Source organism: Gadus morhua, chromosome 15, assembly GCF_902167405.1.
Source record: "Gadus morhua chromosome 15, gadMor3.0, whole genome shotgun sequence".
NCBI classification, from domain to species: domain Eukaryota; kingdom Metazoa; phylum Chordata; class Actinopteri; order Gadiformes; family Gadidae; genus Gadus; species Gadus morhua.
This window is the reverse complement of record NC_044062.1, coordinates 7648642-7666141: the sequence shown is the minus strand read 5'-3', so window position 1 is coordinate 7666141 and position 17500 is coordinate 7648642. Positions and strand designations below refer to the sequence as shown.

Below are 17500 nucleotides of genomic sequence, written 5' to 3'. Positions count from 1 at the left end.
ACAGACCTCTGAAAGGATCTCTTCAGAGAAAAAGTGACTCGGAAGGCCGTTCAATTTCAAAAGAGTAGCCAAGCACCCAAATCCACCACCCAAACCAACCTCATTACCGAACACAATGGTCTGCTGTCACTGAACAAGACACCAACCAATCCTGCGGGAGAACTGCAATCGCCAAGGTTTACCAAAGAGGACACTGTCTGTCGCTGAGATTTACAACTGTGTTGAACGTTCCTAAGCTACGCGTCACAACACCGGTCGCCGAGGTGGCGACCAGCGTCTGTGCACCTAACCAAATTGATTACCCTCACAGGCCTCGCAGCGCACAATGTCCTACGCGATGTGCCCAATCCATTATCTAATTGGGCCATTGTTTGGAGGTATGGGTCCTCCATTCCAGGGCTGTTTTGTCTGCGTTTCCCCCTGATTGAGACTCCTGCTCCAGCTAATCATTCTTATGCAATGAGCCCGACATGATCCGGGGATGAATAGAGCGAGCGCACTACAGAGTCCCCTTTAATTGCATTAGGGGATCGGGGATGAGGAGATGAGCCCTCAGCCTAATCAGCCGGTGGGAGCTCATCAGTGGAGGAACGGCCACCTCCAATGGTCCCCCCTCCATGGAGCCCCACGTCGCTGGGCTCTGGCTCTCTGTCTCTCTCTCTCTCTCTCTCTCTCTCTCTCTCCATCTCTTTGTCTCTCTCTCTGTCTCTGCCTCCGTCTCTCTCTACCTCCCTCTCTCTCTCCCTCTCTCTCCTTCTCTCTACCTGTCCCTCTCTCTCCCTCTCCCTCTTTCTACCACTCTCTACCTCTACCTCTCGCTGAGCGATGGCTCTCCCTCTCTCTCCTTCTCTCGACTTCTCCCTCTTCCTCTCTCTCTACCGCTCGCTGAGCTATGGCTCTGGCTCCGTCTCTCTCCCTCTCTCCCTCTCTACCTATACCTCTCTCTCCTCTCTCCCTCTCTACCTAATACCTCTCTATCCCTCTCTCCCTCTACCTCTCTTTCCCTCTCTCTCCCCCTCTACCTCTACCTCTCTCTCTACCGCTCGCTGAGCTAAGGCTCTGGCTCCGTCTCTCTCCCTCTCTCCCTCTCTACCTTTAACTCTCGCTCCTCTCTCCCTCTCTGCCTGGCTATACCTCTCTTTCCCTCTCTCTCCCCCTCTACCTCTACCTCTCTCTCTACCGCTCGCTGAGCTATGGCTCTGGCTCCGTCTCTCTCCCTCTCTCCTCCTCTACCTATACCTATACCTCTCTCTCCCTCTCCCTCCCTCTCTCTACCTCTACCTCTCGCTGAGCTATGGCTCTGGCTCTGTCTCCGCTCACTGGAGCATAAACACAACATGAGGAGACACAGGGGGGCGAGTGTTTGAAAGGTAAAAACCATAAAAGAGGGAATCTGTCTTGTGTCTGAGTCCCCGGATCCACCTGTCTAGAGATGAGTCATCTCTCCAGATACTCCTGCGTTAAGGCATGAGGAATGACTTCTCGTTCTTTAAATACATATTCCTTTGTATATAATCATTAAAAATATCTGATAATCATTAGTAAACATTCTATTTGATTACCGGATTTAAACCAACATAAAATATAATATAAATAAGATATAATATATTAGACCAAGGTCGCTTTCAGCTCAGAGCTTTTTTGCATCTCTCCTTAGACAGCCACATGTTCAAACACACACACACACACACACACACACACACACACACACACACACACACACACACACACACACACACACACACACACACACACACACACACACACACACACACACACACACACACTCACCCACACACACACAAACAAGGGTGCAAACACAAACATACACCCGTTTAGCTCTGTTGCTGAAGGCATGTCTATCCACTTGGCAGGGACAGAATTAGGTACTAATCTGAGCATGTGCTTGTGTTATGCTGCGTGTTATTCTGGGCCCAGAGCAAAGCCGGCCGTCTCCTACAGCGCGCCCCAGTCAGCGCTTCACGTTTCAGAGCGGAGCGCCCGGGACCCAGCCTGGTTGTCTGGCTGGTTGGCGCGTTGGCGTGTGGGGACGCTCTTAAATGATCATAGGAGAATGCCAGCAATCTGTTGGCAATAAGGAGCCTTAATGCCAGAGGCTTTTCACCATCAACTGGAGGTCGTTAGATGTGTGCACGGAGGAGCGGTAAATGTTGTTTACTCCTGGGGTGAAAGGCTGCACAGGGTTAGAGAAGAGGTCCGAAGCCAGGGACATTCACTGGCTGCTTCAAACTAGGGTGTCCTACCTCATGACACATGACTTCAGCAGCACTTGTCTGCCTGACTGAAGCCATTCATTTTATGTTTGCGCTTTATCGACTGGAAAGGAAAACTTCAGCCTTGGAACTGAAGGGTCCATGCCGTGTTTTGGAGTCCACCAGCGTGATGTGCGTCATTATCCTAAAGCACATGGCCGAATCATGCCCATCAGCACGTGGGTAGAGGCAAAATGTGGGAAGGAATCTGCCACCTGGAATTTGTTTTTAAATCTCATTGTACTCGATGCAAAAAAGTTACCAGCAAAAATGCGTTCTTGTGTGTATAATGTGTAGGTCTATGTGGGACTGTATTTTTGAACAGGGACCCCCCGTGGTCCCGCTGTCCGCCCGGGTCGGCGGTCAGAGTCACGTACCTTTGCAGGTGAAGCACTTGAGGTGGAAGTGCTTGCTCTGCACCCGCAGCACCTCCCCTTTACATGGCTCCTGGCACTTGTAGCACGTGATCAGGGGCTTCTCGGTGGCGTGGGGGTGGGAGTCCTGCGCATGAGCCACTGGAACGAGACACAAAGGGGAGAGACACGAGGTCACACGCAGCCCCGGTCACAACTCAGGATACGGCTGAACCCAAGGGAGGACGGTCGGTAGGGCAGCAGACCAGGGGTACAGATGCCATGGGTCGCCTGATCACATCTGGAGAGTAATCCATTCATTCATTACTTCATTCATTCATCTGTTCGTTGATTCATTCATTTGTTCATCCATTGATTCATTCATTCGTCCGTTGATTCATTCATTCATACACTTATTCATTCATTCCTCCATTCATTCATTCTTTACAATTACAAAACATGGACACAAGGGTCAGGATTCAGGGGGATAGGATCCAGGCTGAAAAGGCTGTGATTGGGTCATTGGTTTGCTGATTGCTGCCATTGAGCATGTAGAACAATCAACCCGAACCTGGGAAATTAGGGGAAAAAGTGTATTGCACAACGTAGCCCGATAGGGAATGCACAATATGTGACTATTCCAGAGCTAGTTCATTTATCACACGTGTCAAGTAATTACAGTCAACTGTTATATTATTCAGAAACGTTTAAGTCCCGTTCCTACTGCGGGATGTTCTGCATAACGTATGGCAAACTGAGGCTGTGCACGGCATAATCATCGGTGGTTCAGATGTTCCAGGTCAATACATCACAGACCTGTTTGATGCGATCCCAACTGCATAACGGTACATTAGCCAGTGGCCGTCTACAGCGGAACGCTCGGACGAGCCTGACACATAGAGTCACTGCACAGCCATTCATCCAGAGATACTGTGTGTTCTTCTGCTGCTGCTGCTGCTTCTGCAACCTCACATGTTTATCAGCTAAGACCAGAAGATTGTTACACATTTGACTGTATTAACAAGCGTCTCTCTCTGCCACTCTTTCTCCCTCTCTTGTCTCTCTCCGTCTCTCTCCCTCTAACACTCCCTACCCCTCTAGACTCCTCTCTCTACCTCTCTTGACCTCTCTCTCTCTACCTCTCGTTATCTACCTCTCTACATCTCTCTCTACCTCTCTCTCTACCTCCCTCTCCACCCCTTTCTCTCTCCCTCTCTCCGTCACACTCTCTCTCTACCCCTCTCTTTCTCCCCCTCCATACTCCTCTATCTCTGTCTCTTTCGCTCTCCTTCTCTATCCCTCTCTATCCCTCCCTCTCTATCTCCCTCTCTACCTCTTTCTCTCCCTAGCTCTCTACCTCTCTCTCTACCTCTCTCTACCTCTCTATATATAACTCTCCACCAGACACCCATATGTAGTTCATCTTCAGCAGGAGAACCAGGGGGAGACGCGGTCCTTGCCCTCAGTTCAGTCTCTGTCTTCGGTGCAGTAGGTGATGAGCTTGCAGGGCTAAAATAGTCCTCTGCTGTGAGACATTAGACACACTACATTATGGATGACTCCATCCGCCTCGCCCTTCACCTCACAGGGAAGAAGCAGTGGCCCTCTCTTTCACAGTCACCGTCCCTGCATCACACACAGTCAACCTACCCCTACATCTACAGCTACAGGTACACATGAAACCCTACCATACAAACATAAAGAAGGAAAAGGCACGTAGGTTGTCGTATGTGTCGGTACATCAGCCAACAGCAAACCTACACATCATACAGCGCATGTTACGCAACACATTAAGCTTGGTGAGTGGAACGTGCAGAAGCACACGCACACAGACACACATGAACAACACACACACACGAAGGTGAAGAAACACACACACACACACACACACACACACAAGCTGACTATCACACAACTGCTCACACACACACCTGCGCACACAAAAACATATGCTGACAAACGCACACACTCACACACACACACACACACACACACACACACACACAAGCACGCACACACACACAAGCACGCACGCACACTCTGACAAACCCACACATGCACACAAACAGAGCCACACACACACACACAGACACACACACACACAGAGACACACACACTCATTTGCACACCAAATCAAATCTGCAGAACTCTCACAGAGCGAGAGAATGATCTGGAATGGTGGGCTTCTGTGAGCGAGGCAGTGACGAGGCAGCAGCACAACAACGCCCGCGGCGCTGGAGGAGGAGGTTGTACGGGGGGCTGCGGGGGTTTGGTGCTGCGGGAGGGGGGCGATGGCAACATGGAGGGGGGGATGGTGGGGGGGGGGGGCTGGTAGACGTCTGCCTGGTGTCTCACGTGGTGATGGCTCTGAGCGTCAGACCGGTGACTCATCCATCCAGAACCGGTCCGGGAAACAAGCCCTTCCTCCACGCCACTGTGTAGGGGCGCCGGGGTGTGTGTAGTGTCTGTGTGTGTGTGTGTGTGTGTGTGTGTGTGTGTGTGTGTGTGTGTGTGTGTGTTAGTGTGTGTGCTAGCGGAAGTATGCATGTATGCATGCATCTATCCATGTATGCATGTAAGTAAGGGTGGGTTTGTGTGTGTTTGTGTGTGTGCGTGCGTGTGCGTGCGTACAGAGCATCCACCAGGTTGATTACAGCTCTACCATCAGTAGTACATATTGTTCACATAGTAAAGACCAGGACAGATTCTTTAAGCATGAGCTGGTAAAAAAAATGAGAATACAACAATCTCAACCACATTCCACCAATGACATTCACACAACAGCTAACCGCGAACACATCTACAGGCTAGCACTCTGCCGAGCCACGCGTTTGTTGTGCATTCGACAACAACATGGCCGCATGAGTTCTTCACATCGATACCAACTCGATTATTTAGGAGGAATATTACATAACCGGGTGAATCATGCTCAGGCAGACACGGTTGCAGCTCACAGTGAGGGCTGATATGAATTATACACCAGAGGAGCTGCGGAGCTGAGACAGAACCAGGACAGCGTCTCTACGGGAGCCAGGCTGGGTGTGCTGCACTGTGCTGCTGACTGAGGGACCGGGCTAATCTCCTGGGGATAACACATAGCCCACCCCATGCTGGGTTCACACACACCATACACGCACACACATTCACGTGTCCCATGCACAGATACACAACCACACACATCTCCCATGCACACACACAAACACACACACGCATATTACACATGCATGAACACACACTCGAAGACTAACACACACATTACACACACACACAAAAAAACGAAAACACAAACTCACACACAGACACACAGGCAGACTAAGTGATGACTTAGTCATCTCTTAGCCACGCACATATACAAACACCGATGACATTGTTACAGGTACACACACAATCGCAAAAGCACAGAAATTCAAGTCACAAGCCACACAGGCACACACATTAAACACGCATGAACACATTTTTGCTCTGTGACCTTTTTAACTTACCACACACACACACACACACACACACACACACACACACACACACACACACACACACACACACACACACACACACACACACACACACACACACACACACACACACACACACACACACACAAACACACACGGGGGAGCTGAGGGAACAAAAAGCAGTGGAGCGGGAAAGAGCCTGCTCTCCATCTCCTGCCCCCCCCCCCCCCCCCCCCACCTGACCGTCCATTTAGGGGGCCCCTGGGGGGCTTAGCTGGGGGGGATCAAGCGTGCAGGATAGCGGGCGGCAAGGAGCTGGGGGGAGGGGAGGGAGGGTAGCGGGAGGTCAGCTTGGAATTCCCACGGGACCCGCTTTGGCCGCTGACACGTGCTCCAGCCCCGCTGGTAAACAGCCTCAGAGGGGGCGTGGCCGGGGGGCGTGGCCGGGGGGGGGGGGGGGGAAGCTGACTGATGATGAGTCTGAAGACTGATGGTGATGCTGGGGTCAGCTCGCTGTGAGCGACAGGGGGAGAGGCGAGAAGGAGAAGGAGAGAATGGGACGTCGAGATGCTGGGTTGGTTGGTGGTTTCCAAGCGGCAGGGTTCTTGGTTTTGACCCGATAGCATCTAGTCCTGACACCTTGTTACTAATCCCAAGCTGCTCCTGAAGGACGTCCGGAATGACTGAAGGACTTCTGGAATGACTGAAAGAAATCCGGAATGACAGAATGACTTCTTGAATGACTGAAAGACATCCGGAATGACTGAAGGTCTTCTGGAATGACTGAATGACTTCTGAATTCAGTGTCAATGGTTTTGGATAAAACATAAGCTTCTAAATGACCGAACACGAGAGAGTGCAGGGAGGTCGGAGAGCAGCTCCCGCAGCCTGTCACACTAACTTATACATCAGCTCATGTTTTCAAGAAATGTGTGTGTGTGTGTGTGTGTGTGTGTGTGTATGTGTGTGTGAGAGTGCGTGTGTGTGTGTGTGTGTGTGTGTGTGTGTGTGTGTGTGTGTGTGTGTGTGTGTGTGTGTGCGTGTGTGTGTGTGAGACACACACACACAGCAGCAGCCCCCTATACCCTGGCACCAGCAACCCAGACAATGCACTTCAAACACGGGCACAAATTGCAGAGTCTGTGGGGGTTGAACGGGGTGTCTGTGGGGGTGATGTGTGTGTGTGTGTGTGTGTGTGTGAGGGGGGGGTCTGTTGCTGTGTGTGCGTGGGGGTGGCAGTGTCCCTATCTACTTCAACCAGCCCCAAGCCTAAATCACAAGGGGGACGGCGCGCTCCCTGCATAATGATGGACTATCCTGAACGCGGGGAGAGAGTCACGACCAGAGAACTTGAAGGGCTACATCGTCCCAGAGCAGGAGGGGCGATAGCAACCCCCCGTCCCAGCCCAGCCACTCATCATCCAGGGCTGGGACAGTGGCGCCACAGTGGCGCCACAGCGACCGGCACTGGGCCATTGTGTCGTGTTGTGTCGTGTTGTGTTGTGTTGTGTTGTGGGCAGAAAAAATGGACGCCATGAATGCCCTGGCTCCCTGCCTCCCTCTGCCTGAATCAGGACCCCGAGACAGAGACCTGGACGGGCCCCGGGGCCCGCACCACACGCTTCCTGTTCTAATCCCGTTTAAAAGGCACGGCTTTGGGGGAGAGGGAGAAAGGGGGACAGGGGGAGGGGGGTAGAGAGAGAGAGAGAGAGAGAGAGAGAGAGAGAGAGAGAGAGAGAGAGAGAGAGAGAGAGAGAGAGAGAGAGAGAGAGAGAGAGAGAGAGAGAGCGAGAGAGAGAGAGAGAGAGAGAGAGAGAGAGAGAGAGAGAGAGAGAGAGAGAACAAGAGAGTGGGAGAGAGAGAGAGCAGCGATGTAGATGTATATACACTGGTCGTTTTTGTACCCTCCCTATTGTATACAGGGGCTCCTCTGGCCTTGTTATTCCACGCTGTGTATTTTAAGCTGCCGGCGGTCTCCTCTCCCCCTCACTCCTCCTCTTATCTTTACTATCTGTTCTGTGGGTCAGCTGTACAAACAGTCTGAGCGCCAGCGACAGGACCGGCGTGCCCTACTGTCTGTGACTGGGTTTAGATCCCCACCCCACCATCCACAACCTTTACCACCACCCCCATGACCACCATAACTATCACCAACACACCACCATTACAAACACCAACCCCACCCCTTCACACCCCAGCACCACCAAGACTACCATCACCACCACTTCCGTAACCACTTCCACCACTACCACCGCCATGACCATCACAAACACACCCCCACTGCCACCACCACCACCACCACTAACACCACCCCTCCACCACCCCCATCACCACCGACAACAATCCTCCACACCCCACCATCCACCAGCATCACTCTCCTCCACCTACTCCACCCCTTCAGCACCAGTGTATAAGAAGTTGAAGCATGGCAGACATGACGTAGAGGTGGGAAAACGTGCAACCACGTCTCCATCACAGCATCATCAGCTATCCAAAGCAAACCGCGCAACCCTGAAGCTCTACGTCACGATGGGATCCTGGGAGTCTGAGTCTCCCTGGCATGAGGCACAGAGCCGTGCACGTGAGCCGTGCACGTGACGGTGATTATCTCAGAGCCGAGAATCAGCAGAGGCACGGTGTCTCACTCGCACAATGAAAAGCACACACACACACACACACACACACACACACACACACACAGAGGTTGATAGAGAGACTGTTAACCACAGTGCCGGGGAAATAGAGAGGCCAGCACAGAGAGATTTAATGATGATAGTTAAAGACACAGCGAGAGAGAGAAACAGAGAGAGAGAGAGAGAGAGAGAGAGAGAGAGAGAGAGAGAGAGAGAGAGAGAGAGAGAGAGAGAGAGAGAGAGAGAGAGAGAGAGAGAGAGAGAGAGAGAGAGAGAAAGACAGAGAGAGAGATACTTTGAGAAAGTTATTGACTGAAGATTGCAGCCATTGAACTATACAGGAATGGTGCTATCATCTACTTACTCCAATCTTAAAGTGCAAGTAGATGATAATGGGAGGAAACACACACAACACAGACCCAAACAACACACACACAATACAAGGGCCATGAGTGTGCCCTTATAAATAACTAAGTATCCCTCAGGATATTCTTAGCCCCTAATGCTAACGCTGCAGACTCTTGTCTATGATTCATCACTTACAGCCGAGAGGTTTTATTATAATTGGTGGTTCCGTGACGAATGTACCCATAGCTTGCGTACGCCCGCCACTTCGGCGGACTGAAACACACACCTGGTCCCACACAGGTCACGTGATCAACGAGACTCACGTTGTACACTCTTTCAATTCTTTCTATATTCTGCGGGAAAACATTAATTCATTCGAATTCGCTGTTAGCATACACAATTACAAAAGGATAAATTAATTAATCGTCTATAAGGAAGACGAAGGTTGGTTGTGGCAGTACGGATTGTGTTTTGACGTCCTGGCACTTAATGGATGCACTTATTGTATGTTGTAGGCCTACGTCCTTGCACTTAAAGGTAGTACATAGCATCGTGTAGCATCTCATCATAGCTATCTTGTTAGTTGTTGTACATGGGGAATGGGTTGAACTAACAATTGTTAGTGCTCGGTTGGTTCCGTGAACATCCTTACTGAACCGACCGAGTGATATATTGTTGTTTCTCTTTATTCTGACAAATTCACTTATTGTAAGTCGCTTTGGACAAGGGTCTGCTAAACACCCTGAATTTATTTGTAAATATAATGTGTAGCAAGCAGGGTCGTTGGTTACTTATTTAGGGTAAACCCCTTCCAGCGTGGATTCGGGAAATTTTCTCGAGCGGGAGTGTACGGAAAATTTTGAACGACTTGAACTGAACAACTCGTTCAACTCGTTGAACCAACAGTGGGGACCATCGAGGTGTATCTACATTGGCAACATAGTCGAACGTTTCAGAGATATCAAGATAGCGTATGAGGGCTCTTCAAGTGTGAAGGAATTTCTTTTTGGAAACAGGGCCGTAACACTATCCTCCTCGGACATAGCAGCAGAACAGTTCTCAGAGGTGAGTGGCCCCTGTGGTATGCTACTAGATTAGGAAAACACGAGACATACCAGCAGACTATCGCAGCTACACCATTCACCCTAATTCAATTTGACTATTTACTTTTGCATGTTGAAATGTTAACTCGACCGGGAGCTATGTGAGTCCTGTGAGAAAAACAATTGCCAAAACAAATTTAAAACTCCCCATAGTAATTTGGCCTTATGTTACTAACAACATTTCTACTGGTATGTGTCCTTGTATTTGATTGACACAAGTGCATTTGGCCTTTTGAGAGACATAAGTTCACAACACAAGGACTCTCTCCCCCTCTTTTGCAGACCTATGAATGAGGCCACAGCTGACAACAATGGAGGGTACCTATTAGCTGGTTGCCATGGTAACGGCTGCAGACTGAGACAGAGTGTGAGAGAGAGAGAGAGAGAGAGAGAGAGAGAGAGAGAGAGAGAGAGAGAGAGAGAGAGAGAGATAGAGAAAGCGAGCAAGGGAAAGAGAGAGGCAGCGACCGAGAGAGAGAGCGCGAGAGGCTGTTCTGCGCAGTGTGCTTCCCATCACTAGTACTCTACTTTTTTCCTCGGCACGTTATGCACGGACCCAACCCCTGTTCCCGGATACACACACACACACGCCGCTCTGCTGTCAGCCTCCATCGAGCACCTCAGAGTATCGTTTGTTTTAGTCACGGCTCTATACATTCAGCTGCCGGCTTTGTTCAAAGGAACATTTACATTCACGCCGGCACCCTTCACAAAACACCCGTCAGAAGGGAGTTTTAAACGGGATCTACCCTGCCTTAAGGCGTCCCTAAACAACGCCAGATCCCTGTGGGTTCAGAAGCAACCAGGGGAAGACAGCTCTCTAGCGTTTATCATCATGCCTTCGAACGCGTCCTCCAAAATCACAGTGTTTTTTTCTCGGACTGCAAAACATCCCTCAACAGTCATCCATAGTCAGACATTCGTCGGAGTTCAAACGCACCAAACTTAGCATGCAGGATACAGCGGCAGGAGCATCATCGCCAAACACACAACCAGGGCACAGCTGCACAACCCCACAGCCCACACCACCAGTCACGTCCGCGCCACAGAGACACACCTTCCACATCGCCGCTGACAGTACCTTTCTCTTTGACCATGACCATCGGACCCCCGGTGAACCCCGGCTATAGAAACAGCTCCTCCGCGACAGGGAAGACCGGTGTCTGGCCGCTGCTACAATCCCCCCCGCTCAGGGAGGAACCAAAACCAAAAGGGAGCGAGGGAAAGAGAGAGAGAGAGAGAATAGAGCTAAGGAAGGGAGAGAGAGAGAGAGAGAGAGATGAGTAATTTAAAGAAAGCAAGAGAGGGGAGAGAGAGAGAGAGAGAGAATGGGGTGTAGGATATAAAAGCTCTCTCCTCTGAAAGCCAGCGCGGTAGCGTGCGCTGTCTACTGGCTTTCTGTTTTTTTTCCCAACCATCCCTCCTCCTCCTCCTCCTCCTCCCGCTCCACTCTCCCTCCCCTCTCTGCTCCTCTGCCCCTCCCTCCCCAGCCCCTCTGTTGTGTCAGCCGCCTCCTCATTGCAGTAATCAGGTGCCTGCTGCTGCTGTGTCTGCTGCTGCTGTCTCTACTGTCCCTTCTGCTGCTATCCCTACTGTCCCTTCTGCTGTCTCTACTCTCCCTGCTGCTGCTGTCCCTACTGTCCCTGCTGCTGTCTCTACTGTCCCTGCTGCTACTATCCCTACTGTCCCTTCTGCTGTCTCTACTCTCCCTGCTGCTGCTGTCTCTACTGTCCCTGCTGCTGCTGTGTCTAATGCTGCTGTGTCTACTGCTGCTGTATCTACTGCTGCTGTGTCTACTGCTGCTGTATCTACTGCTGCTGTGTCTACTGCTGCTGTCTCTACTGTCCCTTCTGCTGCTGTCTCTACTGTCCCTGCTGCTACTGTGTCTAATGCTGCTGTCTCTACTGTCCCTGCTGCTGCTGCTGTCTCTACTGTCCCTGCTGCTGCTTCAACTACTGTCCCTGCTGCTACTGTATCTACTGTCCCTGCTGCTGCTGTGTCTACTGCTGCCGTATCTATTGTCTCTACTGCTGCTGTCTCTAGTGCTGCTTTCTCAACAGTTTATACTGCTGTTGCCTCTATTGTCTCTATATCTGCATCTGTACTATGACACATTTTACAGTCTCTACTGATGATGTCTATATTGCTGTTGTCTCTAGTTCTGCTCTCTCTATTGCTGTTGTCTCTACTTCTGCTGGCTCTCCTGCTTGTTGTATCTATGGTGTCTACTGCCATTCATGTTTATAATTTGTATTACTGCTTCCATCTCTGATCATACAACAAGCAACAAGCAACACGCAAACATATACCGCAATTTACACACGCCCGAAAGACACACACACGCATACACATTACAGAATCATTAAGATACAAGGCACCTGAACAAATAGACAATTAGGCTGGGTTAGTTGATAAATATACGGGGCTGCCGACCTCACCTTAAACCTCATCAACATCCACCACACACACACACACACACACACACACACACACACACACACACACACACACACACACACACACACACACACACACACACACACACACACACACACACACACACACACACACACAGAGTTGTCACGGCAGCACCAGTATGGTGGGAGGTTCAGACAGGGGTCAGTGATAGGTCATAGGTCATGCTCTTCAGCCAGAGCCATCATATTGGTGGATTGGCGGGGCTCATGACCCCTGACCCTCCTACAGGAGGCAATCATATGCAAAAGGTTTGCATAAGCAGCTCTTACTAGCCACTATAAACAACCTCCCATGAATAACATGAACTATATAACCTCAAAGATATATGGTATTACTTTAAAGGGGTGATATCATGCCAGAAGGTTTGAGTGTGATTTGCCACTACAACCGTTGAAAAACTGCCCTTCCCTTTGTTTTGGTGACATCACAAGTGGGTGTTTCCACCTTGATGTATGCTGGATAGATCAGTCTACCAGCCTACCCAGTGGACTTTAGCAAACGTTGCTTAGCTATCCATAATACATCTAGGTGGAGACTCCCACTTCTGATGTCACTAAAACACAGGAAAAGGCAGAATTTCAAACGGCTTGTAATGGCTAATCATCCTCACACAGGTGTCATAATATCCCCCCTTTAATGTACATCAAGTACTTGTACTGCTAGAACTGGTCTAGTGAAAGGAAAACTTATATTGCATAACGGTCAAAGCAAAATAGAATGATGTGGCCTATGTATCATACTATATGTTGGCAATCCCATATTCCATAATATGACAAGGCCTTTCAGATTATACCAATCCAGCACCATTCCACACCAGAAGCAGGTATGACCAGGGCTCCATCGCCACTCTCTGTGCTGTGAGGTGGACTTCCTGTGTCTTACCGAGCGGGCTGTGATAGTGATGCATCAGCAACGCTTCCAGAACTGCTGAATCAGGGATACCATTATGCATTCTGAGCGCATCCGGGCTATCAGTGTAAAACTCTGCCCCTTGGTGGACAAACCCAGACTGTACACCCAATTTTCTATCACTTCCAATATCCATATATTACCGTATTATTTAGTATAAATACCGAATAAATAGTATGAAAAATGCAGTATGCAAAAAATAACAGGATGTATGTATACATTTCACACTATGCAATCCAGCATGGTTTTGGCTATCCTGCCTCACAACCGCAGAAGATACGTCAATCGACCCGTGGAATCGATGGGTCACACCACAGGTGTGCTGATCAGTGAAATCACCGGTCTATGAATTCTGTGTTCAACAGTACGTACTTCGTAAGGGGAGCTGCAGTAGGCCTACGTAGCCTACTACAAAAAAAATTAACAAAGGAACGAAAAATAGTTTGCAACAATTTCAATGGTGCTCAAGCCTGTTTATTTCCAAGGATTGCATATTAAAATAGTGCCTTCTTAAACTAACCCATTTTCTCTTTCAATGCTTTTTTTTCTGTTAAGCGTATTTCGTTGCTTAGAAAAGAGCTACATCAATTAAATGTGCAATGCATGATTATTATTATTATTATTATTCTCAAAGCATCTAAAAGACGGGGGTGGTATGAGGCATACCGAATGTAGCGGAGAGAGATCTCATGTTTCTTCATTATCTCGCTTACCCTGTAATTACAGATCTAGACCTGGCTGTTCAGCTTCCCCTGCTTTGCTAAACGAGCCGCAAAGTCCATTAACCACGGATGGAGGGTCGGTATTTCGTTCACCTTTATAAAGCCCTCCGCTTGGCCACGTCTCAGCAGCCCGCGAAGTGTGACGAGTTTTTGTAATGCACGAAATAATTGTAATCACTGAACGCAGAATGACATTAAAATAACGCTATGCGTTTAATGCACTACGATGTCAGATATGGACCATTTCCTTGGTTAAGCCACGCTGATGCAGCTGATCTTAATAGATCAAAACACGTACGTGTGTGCGTGTGTGCGTGCGCGCGCGCGTGCGTGTAGTGTCGGTGGGATTAAAATGGCATAAGAGGATAGGCTGTAGGATATTAAACACCAAGGAGCAAGTACACACACACACACACACACACACACACGCACACACATATAAACACACACACATACACACACACACACACACACACATACATAAAGAAAGATGAAAGATGTGCACAATACGCTATTGCAAATAATCAGCAAGTCTGCGTCGCTAGACACATTAACTATTTAAACCTTTTGAAAACCTTTGTTATCACTATTTCCTCTTCCTGTATTAATATTTTTTTTGTCTGCTATTTGTTAATAGTCCTTGGGACCCTTTAAATCAAAGTAATTCATATAATAATTATCATAAATCGATTTCAGAATAGAGGAAAGCAACGACTCAATGAGGGATTGTGTTTGTGTGTGGCCACAAAGCCACACACAAACACACCCAAACACTCTTCCATATCATCAATGCATTTGAAGAAATGGCCAAATTATCCTTTGTGTGCGTTTGGGCAGCTCTTCCAAAGTCGCTACAATGTCATTCATAAAACCAAATCCAATAAAAACTCTGTGTTTCACATTAGCTTACTTGTGAATAATGCTCACATTTGCAGACTTCAAACAGTGTACAGGCAGGGGTTTCCATGATGGGTTTCCAGAAGTGATCGTTCACTGGAGGAAATGCAATAGCTTGACCAAGATCTTAATCGATTCATAGACCACCTGTGACCTTTAACCTTTAGCTTGAACCCTCACTGACCGCAACAACCTCTGGGTTGACCTCTCTGGGCTCCAACGGTGAACTCATTGGCGTGTCTCGTGTTCTGCTGTTGGACGCAGAGGTTCCAGAAGCATGATTTCATTGCAGTGACCACTCTGTAATCTGGGCGTAAGCCCCCGTGTTGGAACGCTTAGCCCAAACCCGGCCGGCCCCCTGAACACGGCTCTCCTCACATCACGTTGAAGGCTACTGATTCATCTCCATAATGTCCTACTTTCTCCCAGAAATCGTATTTCTTATTTTCTTTTGTGGTTGCCTTGTGTACTGTGTGTTTACATAACATGATGCATAATGCTATCTTTTTTTTTAAACAAGGTCATATGGGATGAGCCAAAAGAGGTGCAATTAATAACACTGGCTCCCTCAGGCAACACCACATCCACTCGCTCTCAGCCTCCTACTGACTAACAGCTATACAGCATACGGCACATAATGGGCTTATTGTGTACTTCAACGGTGAAGTGAATAAGGTGATAATATAAATAATGAACAATAAAGATAAATACCAAGTGGCCATTATATTATAGTGGTGGTTCTACTTGTTTATAATGGATCTTTGCATTGCAGGCTGGATTTTCTCCAGCGAAGAGCTGTGGCAAAGACCATCCAAACTCAATTATTATTATCAGATATATGGATAGATAAATAGATAATATATAATTGGATAGATAAATGAATAATAGATGGATAGATAGATTAATAATAGATAGATAGCTAGATAGATAGATAATTGATAGATAGACAGATGGACAGACTTGAAGTGAGAGAATCTGAGAAATATAGAGACTGACGGAGAGAAATGTACTGTACAGAGAGAGCAACAGACACAGAGACACAGAGAGATGGAGACGGAGAGAGAGGAGGCGAATCAGACAGGGACAGACAGGCACAGAGAAAGAGTGAGCGTGAGAGCGAGCGAGCGCTACCTGAAGCCACCTCGTTGAGCCTCTCACTCAGGTAGTAGTCCTGGGGGTTGAGGTAGGGGATCTGGTCCATGTACTGCTTGGGGATGAGGTACAGCACCTCGGCCACGTGGCCGTCCTCGATGATGGACATGCGCTTCACCGAGCTCTTGCGCTTGACGCGCACGCGGTCCACGCCGCGGCTGCGGCTGGAGCTGCACAGCTTGCCCAGGCTGTTGAGGCTGGGCCGGTTGGGCCGGACGGGCATGGCGCCTCTCCGCTCGGACCTCCACCACGCAGAAGAAGGGCGAGCCACGACAGGCGGACGGCCGGTGACACCCCCCCCCCCCCCCCGGGTCAGCCCCCAGTCGCTAACTCCCCGCGACGGATCCTCTTATCCAGGATGGGCGCCGGCCACAAGGACGGGACATCCGAGTCCTCCCGGAGCTCAGATGAACGGAATTCACCTCAAATCCAAAGTGGGGAACGTCAACAAACTAAAAAGGCGAGTTTGACTCAGGTGAATTATCAGGGCTGGCTTCTGAATGGATCCACCTTCCTTGAGTCCGTGGTCCCGCCTCCAGCGAGCTTCAGAGAGCCTTCAGCAGATGTTCCTGCGTCTCCTGGGGGCCCGGGGCCCGGGGCGTGGGAGAGAGGACAGTTATATCGGGCATGAGACTGTCCCGACGGTCTCAGCACACAGGGAGCGCGATGGACGGACGGACGGGGGGGATGTAGCGCTCCCTTCAGAGTGTCTTCAGCACGGCCCAGCCTGGTGCCTTAAGGGGATTTAGGGCTGATGACGTTGAGCCTGTGATTATCCACTGGGTGGGGTTAGGTGGGGTTAGGTGGAGGGCTGGTGGCTTGGCTCAATGCGCTGCCCAGGGTGGGTTGTGCGTCTCCCCCCCTCCCTTACCTGATTGAAAGCACTGATTGGAAGCACTGCAATGGTACAGAAAACCACCACAAAGGAAACAAAGAGCAAATGTGTGGCGCAGACATACACCTGTCTCTCAGATATTGCGATTATTTTTCACTATTTGTGTTTTGTCACGTGTTTATAGCGTGTGGTTTATTTTACAATATTGTGATTATCCCAGGGGGCAAACACAGAAAGAAAACTCAAATCTGTTCCAATGATTCATGAATTAACCTTAGACACTGTGGTTCATTACTTGTGATTTAACCTAATACACTGTGGTTCACTACCTGTGATTTAACCTAA

The 17500-nt window shown here is 49.3% G+C and overlaps 1 protein-coding gene across 13 annotated transcripts in view; it reads right to left on the bottom strand.

The window, feature by feature from the left end:
- The window catches only part of ablim1a (actin binding LIM protein 1a), a 48432-nt gene that overhangs the window by 25183 nt on the left and 5749 nt on the right, over positions 1 to 17500 (bottom strand). For 3 of the 13 annotated variants that reach the window (XM_030379726.1, XM_030379722.1, XM_030379732.1), the window contains exon 2: positions 2651 to 2788. In XM_030379726.1, coding sequence (XP_030235586.1) covers positions 2651 to 2788 — 138 coding nt within the window. Of the gene's footprint in view, positions 1 to 2650; positions 2789 to 11243; positions 11574 to 16299; positions 16587 to 17500 lie in introns of those variants that run through there. The other 10 variants (XM_030379719.1, XM_030379720.1, XM_030379721.1 and 7 more) reach the window with 6 other exon arrangements.